Source organism: Mobula birostris, chromosome 8 (genome assembly GCF_030028105.1).
Source record: "Mobula birostris isolate sMobBir1 chromosome 8, sMobBir1.hap1, whole genome shotgun sequence".
Taxonomy (NCBI): domain Eukaryota; kingdom Metazoa; phylum Chordata; class Chondrichthyes; order Myliobatiformes; family Myliobatidae; genus Mobula; species Mobula birostris.
In genome coordinates this window covers 136,534,393-136,557,594 of record NC_092377.1, presented here as the reverse complement: position 1 = coordinate 136,557,594, position 23,202 = coordinate 136,534,393, and the positions used below count along the sequence as shown (strand labels likewise).

Here is a 23,202-nt window from a genome sequence, read left to right as displayed (position 1 = left end):
ATCATCTCATGTTCTTAATATTCATTGCTTATTTATTGTTATTGTTTTATTTTGTATTTGCACAGTTTGTTGTCTTTTGCAGATTGGTCATTCGTCCCACCTGTTGGGTGTGGTCTTTCATTGATTCCATTGTGTTTCTTTGATTTATTAAGTATGCCTGCAAGAAATAAATCTCAGGGTTGTATGCAGTGACATATATGTACTTTGATAATAAATTTACCTTGAAACTCGTTCCATCATTATATACCTCTCATCTGCCCAATTTTGCATGAATTAAATGTGACGTAAAGATATTCAAACAGTGAACAAAACCAAATGGTTCTGTCCAACCCAACCTGGCCCACTTCAGCCAGCAAGATTTGGTCAATGGTTCCAAATAATCAAAGCTTTGAAGTGTAATGGGCCAGTGGTGATTCACTGAAACTTTAGCGTGGACAGGCAGACTGAGAATGCTGTCCCATCAGGAGTCATTCCACTGCCTCTCTTAGAGGATTAAAGTTGTGTAACTGGTGGCTTCTTCCTTTGTAGGTCTGGGAATGTTGGCCAGTATTTATACTGATGACAATGAAAGAGGCAAAGCCATGGGGATAGCACTGGGAGGTGTGGCATTGGGAGTACTCAGTAAGTAATTTACATCTTGGAGCTGGATTCAATTGTACACAGTTGCATTTCTAGGAGCTAAAAGGACCAAATATTATGATGTGCTTCCTTGTAGGGCTGCACAATAAAGAGGCACCACTTCAAGAGGGACGGACACTGGCTGTGGAATAAGGAAGGAGGAGTTAGGAAGAGGAAGGGGAGAGGGGAGAAGGTGGCGTGAGAGCAATGGAGGGGGAGAGAGGTGTAGGAGGATGGACAAGGAAAAGGGGAGAAGTAGAAACATAGAAAATAGGTGCAGGAGTAGGCCATTCGGCCCTTTGAGCCTGCACCACCATTCAGTACGATCATGGCTGATCATCCAGCTCAGAACCCTGTACCTGCCTTCTCTCCATACCCCCGATCCCTCTATGCACAAGGGCCATATCTAACTCCCTCTTAAATATAGCCAATGAACTGGCCTCAACTGTTTCCTGTGGCAGAGAAAGAGGGAGTGCAGATTTGGAGAGAAAGGGAAGGGAAGGGAAAGGGGAGGAAGGATGGAAAGCTATTGAAGATGAAGGAAGCACAGGGAAAGGAAGTGGAGAGAGAAAGGGAGGAGGGAAAATGAGGAGGGAGGAGAAATGACAAGAAGGGAGAGGTTAAGAGGAAGATCAAGAAAAGAATGGAGAGGGGCACGGGAAAGAAGGATAAAAAGAGAGGGTGAGAAATATGGAGAGAAGTATGAAGGAGGAGGGTGGGTTTCCCCACATGGTGCAATTATTTCCCGTCGCATGCTGGTGATAATAAACCTGATTCTGATTCAGACTCTATAGAACAGAAAGAGAAGCACAGAAGGGTCACCATGAGGCTGCCAGCCTGCATGACACTCATACATTTTCCAAACTAATTTGTAGAGCCACCGATATGTTACAATGCGCACCGAACCACGCCAGCTTCCAGAATTTCGATGTTCTTAAATCTCCAGAGCATGGCTAGCTGGCGTGGCCCCTTTAAGAAATCAGGACTGTCCCGCTAATTGGCTGCCATGTTTTGGCACCATGTTTTCAGTATTGAAGGAGCACCTGAACAGAGGTTCAGTGCTCCATCATAAGGTCAATGTGGGTTATCATCTGGTGACTTGTTCAAGGTTCAGTTCATGTTTCAGTCTCATGCTGTGTCATGATCCTCCAGCACTAGGATCTGAATGATCCACATCCAGGTCTCTTGTCACACAATAAGGGTACAAACAGAATAAAGTGATGAAGTGTTTTAATGCTCTCATGCCTAGAGCTGTTTTCCCATCTGTATGTGGATTAACCGGTTATTTCATTGTTTGCAGTTGGAGCACCTTTTGGGAGTGTGATGTATGAATTCGTAGGAAGATCATCTCCTTTCTTGACTTTGGCTGCTTTGACTCTACTCAATGGAGGTCAGTATAATTTTGTTAAATTCTAGAGGATCATGATTTATGAGAAAGTTTAGTGGACAAAATGGCTCCTACTAAGTGTTCCGCACCACCTGATAGGTGGCTGTCACCTGCCCTGTCACCTATTTCCTTCACTCCTCCCTGCATTGTCCTTGTGGGAGGTAGCTCTGGCCTAGCCTGGACCAGAATTTGAACCAGTTTCTACATCTGATGGGGGTTCTTCACAATCCCATTCCAAAATTCTACTTTTCAGCTGGTCAGCTGGGATTCTGCAGGCAATTTCAAGTTAAACACAGAGCCTGCCATGTTAGTTATCTCCGTTGTACTGCATTTGACTTTGTGCACCTCTGAAAATATAAATAGTACACAGAACATAGGACATACAACAGTACAGTACAGGAATAGACCATTTGGCCCATTATGTCTGCACTGATCCTGATGCCAACGTAACTCATCCCACCTATCTGCACATGGTCCGTATTCTTCTATTCTCTACCTCTTCAAAACAGGTTGAGTAAAATATAATTAGTGTTGCTGTTCCCACTTCACTTGCACTAGAAACATAGAAACCCTACAGCACAATACAGGCCCTTCGGCCCACAATGCTGTGCCGAACATGTACTTACTTAGAAGTAACCTCTATTTTTCCAAGCTCCACATACAAACAAAACAAGAACTGGATCCATTCACAGACAGCTTTTCCACGTGTAAGGTTTTGCCAATTACATAAATACAGTATTTGTTTATTTATTGAGATACAACACAGAAACCCCTTCCGGCCTTCGAGCCACACCGCCCAGCAACCCCCAGTTTAGCCCTAGCCTAATCGCAGGACAATTAAGCTCCCAACCGGTACATCTTTGGACTGTGGGAGGAAACCGGAGCAGCCAGAGGAAACCCACACAGTCACAGGGAGAACATTCAAACTCCTTACAGGCAGGGCAGGAATTGAATCCGGGTTGATTCCCACTACTGCCTGTAAGGAGTTTGTAAGTATGAGAACTTACAGAGGAATTGATACAATTGGATAGGTGCATTCAGAGGATCTTGGTTCTGACTCTGAAGAATAATCTCCTACGCTGGTCACTCCCAGGGGGAATTCTATGGGAAGCTGGTTGTCACACAACTAGTCAGGGTCAACTCTGGGCTTCCACCTGAGCAATGAAATCAGGCAGTGCCATGTACAGAGTTCAGCCCCTTTCTCTGTTGGGGAAAAAATAGCCGTCAGAACTGTCAGGTCCGCACTAGTCAGGGACAGAGGACTGACAGCATGTCAGCTCCTCTTGTCCTGAAGGAGTAATATAAAGGATTCAGAAAGGTCCAAAGATACATTTATTATCAAAGTATGTAAGCTTTGGGGATGTCTGAGGTAAGTTTTTTTTTTTTTTTTTTTACAGAGAGTAGTGGGCGTGTGGAATGCACTGCCAGTGATGGTGGTAGAGGCGGATACAATAGGGTCTTTTAAGGGACTCTTAGATAGGGACATGGAGCTTAGAAAAATAGAGGGCTATGCAGTAGGGAAATTCTAGGCAGTTGCTAGAGTAGGTTACATGTTCGGTGCAACATTGTGGGCCAAAGGGCCTGTCATGTGCTGTAGATTTCTATTTTCTATCCTCAGTATGCAACTCTGAGATTCGTCTTCTCCAGATAGCCATGAGAATAACCATGGAAGCTATTCAAAGAAAAACGTCAACCCCCAGTTTCACACAAACAAAACAAATCTCGCAAATGGCAACACAATCTTCCAGATAATATAAAGGAAGAAGTAAAATATTACTTCCAAATTGGCCAGTCTGTTGTCGGACCACTGTATGTGAGCTGCATTTTGCTTTAGCAAGTTGGTTGTACTCTGTGAATTGAAAGGTGACTGTACACAAACATTATATACAGCACGAATTCAGACACTTTGGTGCAACATGTCTATTCAGAGGGACATGGAAATGATACCGTGCAGACTGCCTTCAGCTCATATCCAATATACAATATCAGATTTACAAAATTAAATTCAAGGAAAATAATCAGAAGAGATAAAGGCATATTCATTGTACTTAGAAATGATTGTAATTTAAGAGTTTATCACAAATAATTCATTTTAACTAACAACTCAGTTAAATAACATGCTTTGTGTGGTAACCTGATGAAACTGTTAATTTGCTTTAAAATTGACTTCCTGAATTCTGTGACAATGTACTTAGTTCTCCAGCTCTGCATTCTTCAGCCCACCATGCCTGTACCTGAGGTAAGTAACCAGTCTTTTTTCCTACCTCATCAGCAATCTATACTTCCACTGAATCACTTGCAACAACTTGCACTTGAGTATCGACCTGGACTGGAAAAATGTCCAAAGGTGATTCGTATAGCCTGCTCTGGCAATATTATAGTGCGGAGACAGGCCCTTCAGCCCATCGCGTCCATGTTAACCATGGTGCCTTCCTGAGGTTGCATTTGGTCCCTATCTCTTTAAATCTTTCCTATCCGTGTCCTTTAAATGTTGTTTTTGTACCACTCCAGCACTTTGGCGACTCATTCAATAAACCCACCAGCCTCTGAGGGAATAAGTTGCTCTTCAGTGTTATGTTTTGTAACTCCAAAAACTAATTGAAAGAAAAGTGCGGGAACCCGGGGAAACGTGTGTAATCTGTTTTACTTTCTTTTAACTTGGTGAGGCGCGCATATGTGACTGGTGCCGTAGTGACGTAGGCCATTCATGTACTTTTATATATAACCTGTAATAAATAATGTAAACAAAGATCACTTAATCAAACAATATATTTACAATATTACTCAATATTGCTGAAATATTAATTACACAACATTCCTCCCTGCTTAGCTATAAACTCCAGTTCAAAATAGAATGTATCTCAAAACAAAAATGTAACATATTGCTCTCTAGTTATTATATATATGTATATATGTGTGTGTATGTGTATACTATGTATTATACTCAGCATGCTATATAATACAATTACTATATGGACATCCACAGCATAGCAAATTTTAAATTGGCCCTTCAAGGCCTAAAGATTTGATCCCGCTATGGAGGATTAAATGGAATAACGTCTTTGCTGACAAGGGGGCCACTCTGCTCAGCAGGTGAGACTTGTGGCTGTGAATCAGTTTCAGGTTCTGAAGTCTCCTCCGTGGTGGTTGTAGGAGTCGAATCTGCAACTGCAGGAAGTGGTTCTAACAGCTTTGGACGCCTTTTTTATCCCTAACAATTGACTTTGTTTGTCTCAGCCGATTGATGTTTCGTCTCCAGATGACATGGGACTCAATCCCCTCTGTGTGGAGAGTGGTCCAGTTGTGTCCTTAATCTTTCTGAGTACTGACATTTGATCACCTCTGTAGTCTGTCGCCAGGACTGCTTTTCCAGGAGTGATATATAGAACCTCCCTGTTTGAGGAGCCCCCAATTAGTCTCAGCTGTTTGTCCTGCATGCTCCTGAGCTTGGGTTTGAGAGGATCCAAGCGTGAGCACAGGGGCGACCCAGGAACAACATGGCTGGTGAGTTGTTGGTTGTGGAGTGTGCTGCAAGGAGGAAGTTGGCGAACTTCTGATTCAGTGTTAGTGAATGTAGTGTGTTCTGCCGGCATTTCTCACAGTGCGTTATTCAGAATCTGGACAAACCTTTCCAGCAAGTTATTTGTAGCTGGGTGGTACGGTGCAGATATAATGTGCCTTATTTCATTCATTTTCAGGAATGACTGAAACCGTTCCGCACGAAACTGTGGTCCATTGTCAGTGACTAAAGGTTCTGGAACACCAGTCCTTAAGAAGAGACTTCTCAACACATAACAGTGTGTGAGGCTGTAGTGGAGGCTATTGGGAACACTTCTGGCCACTTTGCAGCTGTATCCACTACCAAGAAATTTGTGCCCAGGACTCCTCTGCCAGGGCAATGCAGGCCATTCCCAAGGGTGGAGAGGTGCTGTCATTGGCACCTTTTGGGCATGCTGGTATCCTAAACAGTGCATAGCAGGCTACGTGATCTGTGAGCTATCCCCAGGCCACCAGACAAAGCTTTGCACCAATGTTTTAATTTTGACCATGCCTAGATGACTGGCATGTCACTTTTCCAACACTTCAGCTTTCAGCGTGGGTGGTACAAAAACTCTCAATCATAGTCATACTTTATTGATCCCGGTGAAAATCCCCTCATAAGGCAACCTCTGTCAAGGGCAAGTTCATCCCGACACCAGTAAAAATGGGGGAAATGGGATTTCTGTTGCACGTTCCAGCTATCTTGGGTGGCCGTGTAGACCTGAGACACGATGGGGTCTTTTCAGGTTTCCCTTTAGGCAGGCATTCAACTTGCATTAGGGAAAATGCTTCAAGAGGAGAGTCCTGATTTGAAAATGTTTCAGGTATTTCCTTTTCCGAGGGTATACAGAATAATCCATCAGCATTTCTATGATTAGTTCTCTTCTAGAATTCAATCTTGTAATTGTGTCCTCCAAGAAACAGAGCCCATAAATGTATTTGTGCTGCTGCACCCTTCTGTGGATTGGAAATGGACACTAGTGGTTGATGATCAGTAATGAGGGTAAACTCTCCCCCAAACAGGTACTGGGTGAAACGTTTTACTCCCCAAACCAGACTCAAGGCCACTCTGTCAACCTATGCAAATTTTTTCTCTGCAGCGGTAAGAGAATGTGCTGCAAATTCTATGTGGTGTTTGCTACCGTCACTCATAACGTGACATAACTGCACCTATACCATAAGGTGAGGCATCACAGGCAAGCTTCACTGGCCGATGTGGATCATAATGTGTAGATGCCATCACCATTTTGTTTGCCTTTCGAAAAGCCATCTCACACTGTTTTGTTTCCCTGCCGGGAGTAATGAATTCAAGGGCTGGAGTATAGGTTTAGCAGGAACCTGTTTAGTAATTGAGAAATCCTAAAAAAAGACCACAGCTGTGATACATCCTTTGGCCTTGGGGCATCCACCACTGCTGAATATTCTCATCACGCTTGTGTAAAACTTGCGTGTCAATGGTGTGACCACTGTAAGTGATGCTTGGTTTAAAGAATTTACCCTTGTTGCATTGTGCTCTGAACCTCTGATCTTTTTAACGCTGTTTTGAGATTTTTTTAGATGTTTCTTGTCATCTCCACTGACGCATTGATGTCACCCAGGTAACACTGAGTGCTTAGGCAGTCTTGAGCACCTGGTCATTGTTTTCTGCAGATGCTTCTCCAAAAAGATATGCAAAGATAACCTCTATCCTGGCAGAAGGCTTTGATCTACTTTCAGTACTGAGTTGGTGGTGACCTTAAAATCACCACAGATCCTGACAAACCCATTCTTCTTGGCTACTGGGAACACTGCCGTTGGCCATGGGCTCCATGCAAACTTGGAAAGAATCCCTTCAGGCTCCATGCAAACTAGCTCACTGGCTACTTTATCACAGATGGTATAAGAACCATGCAGGCCTTGTAAAACTTCGGTGTGGCATTTTAATTGTACACTATTTTACCCTTGACATGTTCGAAATTTCCAATGCCATCCTTGAACACTGCCTTAATTTGCTTTCAGTTGACTTTATTGCATGAAAATGGTGGATGGATAGAAAAAAACATAGAAAATAGTTGCAGGAGTAGGCCATTCGGCCCTTCGAGCCGCACCGCAATTCAGTATGATCATGGCTGATCATCCAACTCAGAACCCTGCACCAGTCTTCCCCCCATACCCCCTGATCCCTTTAGCCACAAGGGCCATATCTAACTCCCTCTTAAATATAGCCAATGAACTGGCCTCAACTGTTTCCTGTGGCAGAGAATTCCACAGATTCACCACTCTCTGTGCAAAGAAGTTTTTCCTAATCTCGGTCCTAAAAGGCTTCCCCTTTATCCTCAAACCGTGACCCCTCGTTCTGGACTTCCCCATCATTGGGAACAATCTTCCTGCATCTAGCCTGTCCAATCCCTTTAGGATTTTATATGTTTCAATAAGATCCCCCCTCAATCTTCTAAATTCCAACAAGTATAAGCCCAGTTGATCCAGTCTTTCATCATATGAAAGTTCTGCCATCCCAGGAATCAATCTGGTGAACCTTCTTTGTACTCCCTCTATGGCAAGGATGTCTTTCCTCAGATTAGGGGACCAAAACTGCACACAATACTCCAGCTGTGGTCTCACCAAGGCCTTGTACAACTGCAATAGTACCTCCCTGCTCCTGTACTCGAATCCTCTTGCTATGAATGCCAGCATGCCATTCGCCTTTTTCACCGCCTGCTGTACCTGCATGCCCACTTTCAATGACTGGGGTGTATAATGACACCCAGGTCTCGTTGCACCTCCCCTTTTCCTAATCGGCCACCATTCAGATAATAATCTGTTTTCCTCTTTTTGCCACCAAAGTGGATAACCTCACATTTATCCACATTAAATTGCATCTGCCATGAATTTGCCCACTCACCTAACCTATCCAAGTCACCCTGCATCCTCTTAGCATCCTCCTCACAGCTAACACTGCTGCCCAGCTTCGTGTCATCCACAAACTTGGAGATGCTGCATTTAATTCCCTCATCCAAGTCATTAATATATATTGTAAACAACTGGGGTCCCAGCACTGAGCCTTGCGGTACCCCACTAGTCACTGCCTGCCATTCTGAAAAGGTCCCGTTTATTCCCACTCTTTGCTTCCTGTCTGCCAACCTATTCTCTATCCACATCAATACCTTGCCCCCAATACCGTGTGCTTTAAGTTTGCACACTAATCTCCTGTGTGGGACCTTGTCAAAAGCCTTTTGAAAATCCAAATATACCACATCCACTGGTTCTCCCCTATCCACTCTACTAGTTACATCCTCAAAAAATTCTATGAGATTCGTCAGACATGATTTTCCTTTCACAAATCCATGCTGACTTTGTCCGATGATCTCACCGCTTTCCAAATGTGCTGTTATCACATCTTTGATAACTGACTCTAGCGGTTTCCCCACCACCGATGTCAGGCTTACCGGTCTATAATTCCCTGGTTTCTCTCTCTCTCTCCTTTTTTAAAAAGTGGGGTTACATTAGCCACCCTCCAATCCTCAGGAACTAGTCCAGAATCTAAAGAGTTTTGAAAAATTATCACTAATGCATCCACTATTTCTTGGGCTACTTCCTTAAGCACTCTGGGATGCAGACCATCTGGCCCCGGGGATTTATCTGCCTTTAATCCCTTCAATTTACCTAACACCACTTCCCTACTAATATGTATTTCCCTCAGTTCCTCCATCTCACTGGACCCTCTGTCCCCTACTATTTCCAGAAGATTATTTATGTCCTCCTTAGTGAAGACAGAACCAAAGTAATCAAGTTGCCTTTGTCTCAGCCATTGACAGCCCCACAATGCTGGTCCCCCTGTTTTTTATCACGTCCAAGCCCAAAGTGACTTGATGGTCGTTGTTGTTATGACACACACTCGCCCAAGCCAGCCTCCAGGATTTAGCTGCTCTAACTCTCCGGAATATGGATAGTTGGCAAGGTTCCTTTAAAAATTTAGACCCCCACCCCCCTCCAATTGGCGGCCAAGTTTAGGTGCCGGGATTTTAATATTTCAGAGCACCTGAACTGAGTTTCACTGCTTAATCATTAGCTCAACTTTGGATTCTCATCCAGCGTTAGAACCCTGTCTTCATTTCAATCTCATATTATGTCTTGATTCTAGTCTCAGACGCTCCAGCACTTGGGTTATAACCATCCTCACATAGGTCTCTTCTCGTAGTTGTAGTTCACTGTTAAAAATGTAATTCCCACAGGAGTTATTTTTCTCCAGTATAAGATTTTAGTTGGATACCTACTGGCTTCAGTTCAGTATCTTTGAAATGACATTCAAACTCATGTTGTGGAATGACTGAAGCTGCTGAGTCAGTGTCCAATTCCATTTTGATTAATTTACTGTTCACTTCTGGTGTAAGCCATATTCCTTTGTTTCCTGTTAATTTTCACAATATAAATCTCAAGGCTACTCAGTTCTGTGTCACTCTCCCCATTATCAGAATTTTCATTAACAGCATACAGATTAGCGCTCTTTCTGAAACTACAACTTGACTTTTTATCTTTTTCTCTTTGCTCTGTGGTCTATTTATTTTTGTCTGTCCAACCTGCTTTTAGTAAATGTCCTAGCTTGTAACCTTTTCTGGAAGTTTTGCCTTTAAATCTGCATTGGTCTGGTATATGGGAACCCCTGCCACAACAGCAACACAATTTGTTTGGCCAGGTAGGTTTCTGTTTCAATGTTGCAATTTTGTTCACGCTCACTTTCATTCCTCAATTGTGTCTCTGGCTGCAGTTTCCATTGATATAGTAATTTCAGCTGCTCTTTTGATTATAAGCTGGGCTTCCATTAGGAGCCATTGTTGAATGCTTTCTTGTAAGTTTCCACAAACTAAACAATCTCTGGTGCATCAATAAGCCCAGACTATTTCTTCAATTCAGCCATGTGAGCTTAAATGGACTCCCCTGCCTTTTGATTCCACTCTTGAAACGTAAAGTATACTGCAGTCAACAGTGGCCTTGGTTCTAAATGTTCCTGCATTACATTCACGATATCAGCAAAGCTCATTTTGGCTGATTTACTTGGAGCAGTCAAAGTTCTAAGCAAACTGTCTGCTCTTCAATCAAAGGCACTCAGCAAAACTGGCATTCCTTTCACATAGACTATTCCATTTATTGTAAAATACTGCTCAATTTATTCAGTATACAACACCCAGTTATCTGTGTGCAATGGAATACATCTATCTTTCCGATGTAGCCGCCATTTCTGCTTTTTATATATGTATTATTATTATTATCACCTGATACTCAGTGTTTATGAACCCGTGAATTTTATCTAGTGATTTGCCTTTTTTTTAAACTCAAACATCTCTGTTCCCGTTCGGAAAAACTTGTGCTATGCTTTTTTTAAAATTTGATTGTTTTGCTGTGCTCAATCAGGTAGGTAGTCATCTCAGGTTTGTTTTACAATTTCCTCATTGCCACTGTTATGTTTTGTAACTCCACAACCTAAATGAAAGAAAAGCATGGCAGCCCGCGTTCTGTTTTACTACTTTTTTCCTTAACGAGGCATGCACATCTGACATGGTGGCGTAACGACGTATGCCATTTACATACTTCTTACATTTAACCTGTAATGAATTATGTAAACAAACAAAGATTGCTGAATCATACAATCTATTTACAATATTATTCAAATATTGCAAAAATATTAACTACACTACAGTCAGGAACCTTTAAACCTTTCCCCTTACTTTAAACCTGTGGCTTCTGGTTTTAGATTCTGCTATCCTGGAATAAAAACTGTGGTAATCCATTTTATCTAATCTCCACATTGTTTTATAAACCTTTATAAGTCACACGTCCCCAGCCTCCCTCTCTCCAGGGAAAACAGTCCCAGCCTATCCAGTCAGTCCTTATAACTCAAGCCCACCAGTCCCAGCGACATCATTGTGCTTCTTGACTGCAGCCTCTCAAGCATGGTTACATCCCTCCAAGAGCGTGGAGATCATAACTGCACAATATTTCAGGTGCGGTCTCATCAATGTTCTGTGCAGTTGTAACACGACTTCCCAAATGTTGTACATCTGGCGATGTCAAGTATGTCATATCCTCCTTCACCACCCTGTCTATCCACTGTGCATTAGTCTTGGGCACATATATGTAGCTAGGGTGCCCAAGACATTTGCACAGTACTTTAGTAATTTTATTTTTTGCACTGTGGGCCTGCTGCAAACAAAAACCAAAGTCCATGAGACATGAGTGATGAAAATCCTGATTCGGATATGGAGATGTGGGTCTCTATTGTGGACTGAGAGTGGGAAGTAGACAGGGAAAAGGGGGAAAGGAGAGAGGAGGGATTGGGAAGCACCAGAGAGACATTCTGTAATAATCAATAACCCAAATGTTTGGAATCAAATAACCTTGTCTTGTCTCTCAGGGCTGGATGTCTGGACCTGTGCCACCCCCATTCCTGGCACTCCTTCTCTGCCACCTGTCCCACACCCCTCCACCCTCCCCATTCCCTACATCCGTTGTTCCTGCCAAATTTAGAAACTTGCTCCCTACTTGATAAATACAGTACCATGCAAAAGTCTGAGGCACCCTAGCTATATACAGTGCCTATAAAAAGTATTCACTTTGACACAAAAGTCTTTTTTTGTTGATCAGTGTTAAAAAAGCAAAATTAAATACGCTGTGATTCAATGTTGTAAAACAATAAAACATGAAAACTTCTGGGGGGGGTGGTGAATAACTTTTATAGGCACTGTATATGTGTCCAAGACTTTTGCACAGTACTATTTGTCACTGCTTTCTGGAAACTATGTACTTGTACACCTAGTTCTCTGTCATACAACACTCCCAGGGCCCTGTCTGTCACCAGGTTGGGATATGGCCCAAGTGCGGAATGAGAAACACTGAAGCCGGTCGATAGATCACAGACTTTAATGCGAACAGTGTTAAAGGGGAAATAAACAATAAATGCTAGGCCAAACAGGGCCGTTAGCTAAAACTCTCAAATGGAAAATGAAGCCTACACTGCGGCTGAAAAGAACAACTAAGAATTAAACGAATACCGCTAGTCTTCAGAGTCAGTTGACTCGACAGTCCAATTTCTCAGGCAAGGCGGAATTCAAGCAGGCAGCGAAGCGTTGCTGTGTCCAAGTCTCGACAAATACTAGAACGGAATGAATGGAGTTAAATACTATCACAATGAAATAATAATTAGCTAACACGTGCATATTCACGAGCACAATTGCTGTATCTGCTGTGCTGCCGAATCCGTGGTTGTGACACTGTCATTCACAGTACATGCCCTTCCCTGGTTTAGGATCTGGCAAGTGTGGATTGGGACAGGCTGTTTTCTGGCAAAGGTGTATTTAGTAAGTGGGAAAGCCTTCAAAAGTGAAATTTTGAGAGCGCAAAGTGTGTATGTGCTTGCCAAGGTGCATAGCAGGTTTAGGCGAGTAGTTTGAAGGATAGGAAATGTAAGAGAACATTTAAGAAAGAAATTAGGAAAGCTAAAAGAAGACATGAGGTTGCTCTAGCAGACAAGGTGAAGGAGAATCATAAATGATTCTACAGGTATTTTAAGAGCAAAAGGATTGCAAGGGACAAAATTGGTACTCTGGAAGATCAAAGTGGTAATCTATGTATGGAGACAAAAGAGATGGGGGGGTCTTAATTTTTTGCATCTGTATTTACTCAGGAGATGGACACAGTCTACAGAAGTGAGGCAAAGCAGCATCAACTTCATGCAGCCTGTACAGATTACAGAAGAGGAGGTGTTTGCTGTTTTAAGGAAGATTAGGGTAATTACGGTGTTCCCTCAGACCATGCGGGAGGCAAGTGCAGAAATTGCAGGAGGCCTAGCAGAGATAGTTAAATCATCCTTAGCAACAGGAGAGATACCGGAGGATTGGAGGATAGTCAACGTTGTTCCACTGTTTAAAAATGGTTCTAAAAATACACCAGGAAATTATACGCCAGTTCACCTGACATCAGTAGTGGGAATGTTATTGGTAGGTGTTCTAAAGGACTGGATATATGAGTATGTGGATTGACATGGTCTGATTAGAGATAGACAGCTTTGGCTTCTTGTTTGGTAGGTCATGTCTAACCAATCTTGTAGACTTTCAAGGAAGTTCCCAGAAAAGTTGATGAAGGCAAGGCAGGGGATGTTGTCTACATGGACTTTAGCAAGGCACTTGACAAGTTTCTGTCTGGGAAGTGGGTCAAAAGGCTGCTGTTGCTCTGTATTCAAGATGTAGTAAATTAGATTAGACATTGGCTTTGTGGGAGAAGCCAGAGAGTGGTTGTAGATAGTTGCCTCTCTAACTGGAGGCCTGTGACTAGTGGTCTGCTGCAGGGATCACTGCTGGGTTTGTTGATGTTTGTCATCTATATCAATGATCTGGATGATAATGTGGTTAACTAGAAAGACCTTCAGAGCTTGCAGTGGAATCTGGACCTGCTGGAAAAATGGGCTGAAAAATGGCAGGTGGAATTTAATGCAGACAAATGTGAGCTGTTGCACTTTGGGAGGACCAGCCAGAGTAGATTTTACACAGTGAATGTAAAGGCACTGGAGAGTGCTGTAGAACAAGGGGATCTGGGAATACAGATCCATAATTCATTGGAAGTGGCTTCACAGGTTGATAAGGTTGTAATGAAAGCTTTTGGCACATTAGCCTTCGTAAATCAATGTATTGAGTACAGGAGATGGGATGTTATGTTGAAGTTGTATAAGACATTGGTGATGCCTAATTTGGAGTATTGTGTGCAGTTTTGGTCACCTACCTACAGGAAAGATGAAAATAAGATTGAAAGAGTGCAGAGAAAAAATTAAAGGATGTTGCCAGGACTGTAGGACATGAGTCATAATGAAAGATTTAATAGTTTAGGACTTTATTCCTTGGAATGTAGAAGATTGAGAGGAGATTTGATAGAGCTGTACAAAATTATGAGGGGTATAAATAGGGTAAATACAAGCAGGCTTTTTCCACTGAGGTTGGGTCAGACTCCAACCAGACGTCATGGGTTAAGGGTGAAAGGTGAAATGATTAAGGGGAACATGAGGGACACTTCTTCACTCAGAGGGTCTTGAGAGTGTGGAATGAGCTGTCAACATAAGTGGTGTATGCAAGCTCATGTTCACTGTTTAAGAGAAGTTTGGATAGGTAAATGGATAGTAGGGGTATGGAGGGCTATGGTCCCAGTGCAGGTCAATGGGAGTAGGCAGTTTAAATGGTTTGGCATGGACGAGATGGCTGAAGGGGAATGTTTCTCTGCTGTACTTCTCTTTGACTCTATGACTCTGATTTCCACCTTCCATTGCTTTGTCAACTTTCCCCATTGATTTCGATCCTGTTGTAGGCTTCATTGTGCACCGCACCACCATTTTCAGTGGTATCCACAAACTTACTTATCAGGTTCACCTAATTTTCATCCAAATGTGATAAATCTTCAACCACCATCAAAGATGTATTCAAAAGGAAATGCCTCAACGGGGCGTTGTCCATTATGAAGGACCGTCATCTTCCAGGATATGCCGCCCTCTCATTAAGTTTCTGTCCAATGCCATCATGCACTAATCTAGAAACCAAAAGAATGATAACACGAGGAATTCTGCAGATGCTGGAAACTCAAGCAACACACATCAAAGTTGCTGGTGAACGCAGCAGGCCAGGCAGCATCTGTAGGAAGAGGTACAGTTGACGTTTCAGGCCGAGACCCTTCGTCAGGACTAACTGGAAGAAGAGCTAGTAAGAGATTTCAAATCTCTTGACAAGAATGATGTGAGGTGGTTATTAAGGAGTGTGAGAGCAGTGGAGTTGTACAGCAGTTTAGTGACATAATTTCAGAGCTGAACAGATGATGGGGCATCTACCAATTGGAACATGAAGAAAATCAGAAATCCACAATAAACTAGAATTGGAGGAATTTTCTTTGAGCTTACTGTGGGAGAGATTTCAGAAAGAGGAATGGGAGAGGTGTGCAGGGAATAGAGTACATGCTATACAGGTTAGTTTTGAGGCATCCTTCAAATAATAAATGTACCACAACCTCTGCTTTGAAACATTTCAGAGCTTCAATGTATTTACATTGTCAGTGTTTCAAGTTACAGCACTGTTACATATTGTAACAATAAACACAGAATGGAAATTGGTAGCTCACTGTTAATAAATCATTGGCCCGCTGAATGCCGACACCATCTCGTCAAAGCGTGTTATTTTAGCCATTGTGCCCGTGAGTGGATTTGACTGCCTAACGTAGTTTACTTGTGTTGTGAGTTGTGGTTTGTGTTTGTTTGATGTGAGGAATTCTATACTTTGACTCTTTCGGTAATTAAAAAAAAATCATAATCTAATAAGAGTTTTTAATTTAAAAATTGTTAGAAAAAGGTAAAAAAATTGTTACTTAAAACAACATCCTAACCAGAGAATTTGCGTAGATGCAGTTAACAAATTACGCAACCAAAACAACCTTTTCAATTAATAAACAAAATCAAAAGTATGGGATTTTTTAGATTTTCATTCTAAATATTCATAGTATGCATATTACAAAAAAAAACATTTAAAGTCCTGTGCAGTTTTCAGGCCATGTAAGTGTCTCCTGCTCAGAGCAATGGTTGGTCCGTGCAGCTGTAAAAGAAATAAACAGAACATTGCTACTAATTGTCACTCTGTTTTGTGTCTTGGAGTTTTACATTGCAGCTTTTCTCACTGATATTCCTGTCCTATGGTTACAGAATCAGAAAGGCTCATCACTCCTGACACTGCTAAGAGACCCCTACATTCTGATTGCTGCTGGTAAGCCAATCTCTTCTTTGTGCATGCACCAGACAACTGTGATTCATTTACAACTTCATCGGATTTTTTTTAATGTATACTACAGTTTTCCATCTGTTGGGTGGTTATCAATTTACAGGAAGCCTAGTTTCCAAGGTACTGTGTTGCTACATCCGTTCAGTTACAAATGTTAATCTGAAAAAACAACAGCAGGGTCCTTGCATACGGAAGGAAGCACGTTTGTTTATACCTGTGTGTCAGACCAGACCTACACATTGTACATGGAGCTTTCAGAGACTGTAGTGTTTAAAATAACAAAAATAAAGGGTATGACAGTGCAATGATGACTTGCTCTGTTCCAAGTTCTGTTGGAGGAAGAAATTACCAGGTAGATAGAGGAAAAGATTCAAGGAAATTCTCAACGACTCTCTGAAGAAATATAACAATACCACTAACTCCTGGGAATCTCTGACCCATGACTGCTCAAGATGGGGTACAGAGCATTGGGGGTGGGAATGAGAACTGTATAGTCTTGCATCAAGAGCTTGCAGAGACCCTGCACAACTATGAAAGGAGCAAACAACCACAAAAACTACACACCCCAACTTCCATGTCGGCTCCTTCTGTGGAGCCCACACTACCTTGTTAGCTTTCTCAGAACACACAAAACTCATTATGAAGGTACAACACTGGCTGGCAGGGTGGAGATGTGTGTAAGGTGCTCCTTCCCTCCGCTAGCCTGCAGGTCACCCTTGAGCAAGGAGTAGCACCTGCCTAGCCCACCAATCAGGATCACATAAAGCTATGGGTGCAGGTGGCGGATGGTCATATGAGCAGCTGGTGCATATCGCAAGTCCTGGTTATGCAACGACTGACGCCAGACAGACAATCTCTGAAGGGTATTGATGTTGGCTGGGGTCACCTGTCTTGCAAAGTCACTGCCCAGAAGAAGGCAATGGCAAACCACTTCTGCAGAAAAATTTGCCAAGAACAATCATGGTTATGCAGACTATGATCACCTATGTCATATGACACGGTGCATAATGATGATGTCATATGACACGGCACATAATGATGATATTATTCTCAATCCTGAGGGCCTGCCTAAGGAGTAGAATGCCACTGCACTAAGTAATCCAGAAACCAAAGAGCTGCTGAATTGTTATAAACCCCACTTGGTGCAATTGCATCCTTTAAGGAAGGAAACTAATCATACTTAACCCATTCTGACCCCTATATGATCCCACACCAATGAGGGTTACTGTTAATTACCATCTTCCATAGTGACCCAGGAAGGCACTAATTTGTACAAACAGCAAGTCACGATAGAAAACCCACCAATATCAGGGCAACCGCAGATCACGGATGAGCAACAAACACCTGTTCAGACAGCAATGCCAAGAATGAATTTTTAAAAAGATGCAAAATAAGAGAATGAATATTTTTCAGAGAGTTAGATTGAAGACCTATGGGGCTGGACATTAATATATTCTCACTCACAATACCACAGAGGTAAAGTAAATCACTTTATCTGGGGTTTAAAATCCTTTGAAGTTCAGCACTTCCTCAAAAGTTGACTATTCCTGCCATTCTTTGGATTCTATGAACGAAATCAATACAGGTTTATGAGCGCTGAAACACTTTCACACAAACTGTTGCACCCATATTAGGAGAAGGTGAAGGGACTAGTCTAGTTTCTACAATGTTCTGTATTTGTATAATTTCAGCCCAAATTAGTTGCATAAATTCATGTTTAAGATGGTGCTTTCTTCTCTCGAGGATCCTTGTGTTTCTCGAACATGGCCATTGCTATGATGGAACAGGCACTGCCGATCTGGATGATGAAGACCATGTGTTCACCCAAGCTGCATCTGGGTATGAGATTGTTAACAATATTTGTTCTGAAAGCAGACTTGGTAACATATCAATTGGAGTTGCACAGTCAGTTTCCTCCATCTTTCTTGTCTAGATTAACCCAGGTTTGCTACTCCTCACAGGTCTGGTCTTCCTACCAACCACCATTGCCTACATGCTGGGCACTAATCTCTTCGGAGTTCTTGCCAACAAAATGGGCAGGTAGGAACAACATGAGAAGTCTCTCCAACTGGGGGAGGCATTCTTTTACACTATAGTAGCTAGCAAGCAATAACTTGTCCAATGCCAAATATAACTACTATATTTAAGATGCCAGATTCACTACAAGCAACGATTCCCAACTTTATTTATGCCATGGACCTTACCCTACTGAGGACTCCGGGTTGGGAACCCCTGACTACAAATGAATGGACTTCTACAAGTATTTGAATACTTGTGATGCACATTGAGCCATCCTGAAGCTGGAATGACATTATGTAAAATTAAGTCACTTCTTGATAATTTTGCCAAATCACCAACAGAACTATGAAAGGTGGACAAGCTTGCTTTAAGGCATTACTCCTACATTTCACTAGAATCTAGTGTGCACTGATAGATCACTTTTGCATGTGGTACCTGAAGCTGTCATTTCAGAATCAGGTTTATTTTCACCGGCATGTGTCATCAAGTTTGTTAGCTTAGTAGCAGCAGTTCAATACAATACATAATATAGAAGAAAAAAAAACAAAATAAAATAATAATAAAAATGTGGATCAATTATAGTATATGAATATTGAATGGATTAAAAATCGTGCAAAAAATAGAAATAATATATATTTAAAAAGTGAGGTAGTGTCCAAGGGTTCAATGTCCATTTAGGAATCCGATGGCAGAGGGGAAGAAACTGTTCCTGAATCGCTGAGTGTGTGTCTTCAGCCTTCTGTACCTCCTAACTGTTGGTAACAGTGAGAATAGGGCATGCCCTGGGTGCTGGAGGTCCTTAATAGTGGACACTGCCTTTCTGAGACACTGCTCCCTAAAGATGTCCTGGGTACTTTGTAGGCTAGTACCCCCATTAATTGCTGTTAAAATTATACAAACATGAGTGAAATGCTGGTTGGTGGTGTCGTGGTATCCACACTGGACTTCGAGGAGAGTGGTCCCATGTTCGAATCCAGCTCACTCCTGGCTCGCCTTCCACCCATGCTGGGTTGAGTGTTGAGCTAGCAACTCAGCCTCATATTAAAAAAAGACAAGAATGCTAAAGAAATGGCAAAACGTGCCACAAGGTGTGAAAAGGAACAACAAACAATGAGTGAAAATGGAGAGGTGTGGGTAAAACAGAGAGGCAGGAAAGAAATCAAGGAGGGACAGGTTAAACAGAGCAGCAGTTGACGTTTCAGGCTGAGACCCTTCTTCAGGAATTCAAGCCATTTATGATGTTGGGTTTCATCTGGTGGGAAGCAAAGACCTGTAAATCTTACCAGAGCTGACGTGTACCTGAATCCACGTCGAACTTCAATTGGAATTGTTTTCTCGCTCTTCAAATAGCTTTCTGTAGGGTGTGCCCGGAAATTTGCATAGTTCCAGATCATCAGTCTTGAATGCCACAGTTCAGCAGACTACGAATCTCCTGGTTCAGCCACAGCTTTTCGTATCGACATGTGCGCTATGTTTTCGAAGGGACACACTCGTCCACATAGGTCTTGGTGAAGTCTCAGACACAAATATACAATTAATTCAATTCAAAACCATCCCAGTGATTTTTTTCTAAACTGGCATACAAACTGATGGTTTTATGTAATTAATACATGTATGAAGGTTGCAGACCAATCAAGAACGGATTTTGCATTCTTAGACAATGATAGTATATTTTCTGTTATGAGCTGATGTTTATGTAAATATGTCTTTACATTCTTCTCTCTGTATGCAAAGGTGGTTGTGCTCCCTGACTGGAATGCTGATTTTGGGGATCAGTATGATCTTAGTCAGATCCTCGTTTCATTTAGTTTTAGATCTGCTTTATGAAATCCTGTTTGCAAATTCAAGACTGGCTAGACAAGGCAAAAATATCGCATTCATGCGGGTTCCAGCACATTCGGGTATTATGGGAAATGAGACAGCAGATAGGCTGGCAAAAGCAGCAGTCAAAAAAGGATCTGTAGAGGTCAATATTAAACTATCAAAATCAGAGGGGAAGAGCATAGTGTGGAGAAGGATAAATCAACAGTGGCAGCAACACTGGGATAGAGCAATAAAAGGAAGACATTTACATTCAATTCAGAACAGAGTAGATATGGGAAGAAGTAGGGGAGTAAAGCGGAAGGAGCAAGTAATTATAAGTAGACTGAGAATCGGGCACAGCAACCTTAATGGCACTCTGGCCATCATAAATAAACATCCAACAGGTTTTTGCGATCTATGTCAGGAGACTGAAACAGTAGAGCATATCCTTATTTCATGCAGGAAATTTGCACAGGAAAGGCAACAAATGTTACAACTTTTACGTAGAATAGGACTGGTAGAGAACAGTGTTAAAGGTTTATTGGAATGTGGGGAGAGTGATCAGGGGAGGAAATGGTTGTTTAGTTATTTAAGGGCGACGGCACTGGAAAGACGGCTTTAAAGTGAATGGACAATGAGGGACAATAAATCCTGAAGATGGCAGTAATGCAAGAGTGTGGATGCCAACTGCCGTAAAAACTCAAAGAAGAAGAAGTAAGCTGGAGTATAACAAAGGTAAATTGTCTATGGGATATCGCGGCGTGCGATGACGTCAGCTCCGGTTTCGCCGCGTCTTGGTTCGGGAAGGTGTGAAGGTGGGTGCCGTGCGTGATCGTGAAGAGCTCCGAGTCTACCCACAAAGAAACATTATAGAAGCAGCGCCGTAAGTTCATAAGAATGTATTTGAAGTAAAAATATTAACGCAGTTTCTGTTAAGGAAGCGTGCCGGCTTTTCAATTTCAAACGCGGGGTCGGTTCGAGCCTGATGGCGGTTTGACGTGACCCCCTCGCCCACTACTCGGGGCGGCTGGAGACACTCGCTGAAAGAAGAGAGCACGCCTGGTCTCCAGAATGAATCAGACACTGCATATGTTTGTATTGTTTTAATCAACAGTTTTCACCATACAATGTTAATGTGGAAGAGTGCACGGTAAATGGTTAACCTTACTACGACTCTGTCTTCATTGGCTCCGGTTTAACTGGGAGTTTAGTCAGAGTTTCAACACACTGCACGAGAACACCACATGTACAATCCAGGCAGTGTCCTGGTGCGTTATTCACAGAAGATTAGTTTGTACGGACAGCAAGTAATGAGGAAAGTTGGATGAATTAAATTTGAATTTAGGTAGGTTACATTTCAGTTATATGGGGCCCTAGTGAAACCAGTTTTTAAGTGCTGTCGACTATACTTGTCTCCTTATTTAAGAGATGTTAATGTACTGGAAGCAGTTCAGAAAATGTTTTGTAGAATATTTGTTATGGATGAGTTGCCTTATGAGTAAGATTGTACAGGCTAGGCTTCTATCTGCTGGAATTCAAGCAAGGGAAAGGTGACTTGATGGAGCGTGAGGAATCTTGACGGGCTGGGTGTATAGAAGTGAGAGAATCTGGAAATTGGAGTCAGTATTTAAATTAATAAGCATTCACACTTCTTAAGTGAAGTAAAAATGTTTCTCTTCAAGGGTCTTTAATCTTTGGAACTCTTCTTCCAATGAAAGTGGAAGCAGAGCCTTTGACTATTTCTAAGGCAGAGGGAGGTTTATTATTGACAGGCAAGGGCCAAAACATTAATGGGGGGGGGGTAAGTGGAAATGCAAAGTTGAAGTTACCACCAGATAAGTCAGGATCACATGGCAAAGTGGCTACCCCAGCTCCATACTGGTATGTTAGTAGGCAAGCAGCTGGGAGCTTCTGGAACGCACAACACAAGCTGCAACCTATCGGCTCTGAAAGCAATGACCAGAACAGTAGGTGACAATGGGAAGACTGCAACCTGCAAAGTTTGAGTATGGTTAAGGATAGACTCTGTGGTAAGTCAGTAAGATGAGTACCAGGTACAAAAAGAGAAGATATATCTGGGAAAACAGATTTCACTAAGAGATCCAGGTGAGCAAAGTGAATAGGAAATTAAATAGTGAGGTTTTGAAGTCATTTTCATCTAGTTAGAATTAAATACTTTTAGCTCATTGTCATTGTTCTTGCTCGGCTCTGCTGCACATGCTGAAGAGTTTGCTTTATCCTGATCTGCTGAAGATTCCAAAGTTTGCCACTAAGGCTCCTTGTTTTAGATTGTTTCGTTGGGAAATGTCTCCCCTTTCCCAGTCATGATCTTATATATTTCAGTCATGGTTCTCTGACTCCTCTAAACTCCAGTGGGTACATCACACACAAAAGGATGGAGGAACTCAGCAGCTCCAGTGGTGGGGGATGAACAGTCAATGTTTCAGGACGAGACCCTTTAACAGCACTGGAAAAGAAGATGGCAAGAGGAGGAGGGGAAGGGATGTCCTGGAATAGAAAGCCTCATTCTGAGGACTGATACAGCGGAGACAGAGATACTGCAAGAAGGGAATAGCATCCCAGCAAGGACGTCATCTTTTTTCAGTAAACAAGGTTTCCTCTCCACTACCATCAATGGAGTCTTCACCCATATCTCCTCCATTTCTGCACACATCTGCTCTCACCCCATTCCACCACCCCCTCCCCGATGTAACAGAGGTAGGGTTTCCCTTGTCCTCACCTACAAACCTACGAGCATCCGTATCCAACACACTTTCTAGCACCGTATTCTCTGCAACTTCCCCGCCCACTCGTCCCTCCCCAGTGATCACTTTCCACACACTTATCTTGCAACTGTGCAAAGCGTTAAATCCATCTGATCCTTCCCCTCCTCCCTCAACACCATTCAGAGCCCTCCCAGGTGAGACAGCACCTCACATGTCAATCCTTCGGTGTCATTTATTGTATCTGGTGCTTGCGGTGTCGCCTCCTCTAAATCAGTGAGACCCAATGCAGATGAGGGGGGGGATTGCTTCTTTGAATCTGTCTGCTGCAACAGGC

The 23,202-nt window shown here is 42.5% G+C and overlaps 1 protein-coding gene across 1 annotated transcript in view; it reads left to right on the top strand.

The window, feature by feature from the left end:
- LOC140202066 (synaptic vesicular amine transporter-like) overlaps nt 1-23,202 on the top strand; it is a 45,382-nt gene that overhangs the window by 11,987 nt on the left and 10,193 nt on the right. The window contains exons 5-11 of the mRNA XM_072266925.1: nt 529-621; nt 1,919-2,008; nt 4,201-4,244; nt 16,245-16,305; nt 18,064-18,159; nt 18,282-18,360; nt 20,074-20,146. Of these exons, the coding sequence (XP_072123026.1) occupies nt 529-621; nt 1,919-2,008; nt 4,201-4,244; nt 16,245-16,305; nt 18,064-18,159; nt 18,282-18,360; nt 20,074-20,146 (536 nt within the window). The remainder of the gene's footprint in view (nt 1-528; nt 622-1,918; nt 2,009-4,200; nt 4,245-16,244; nt 16,306-18,063; nt 18,160-18,281; nt 18,361-20,073; nt 20,147-23,202) is intronic.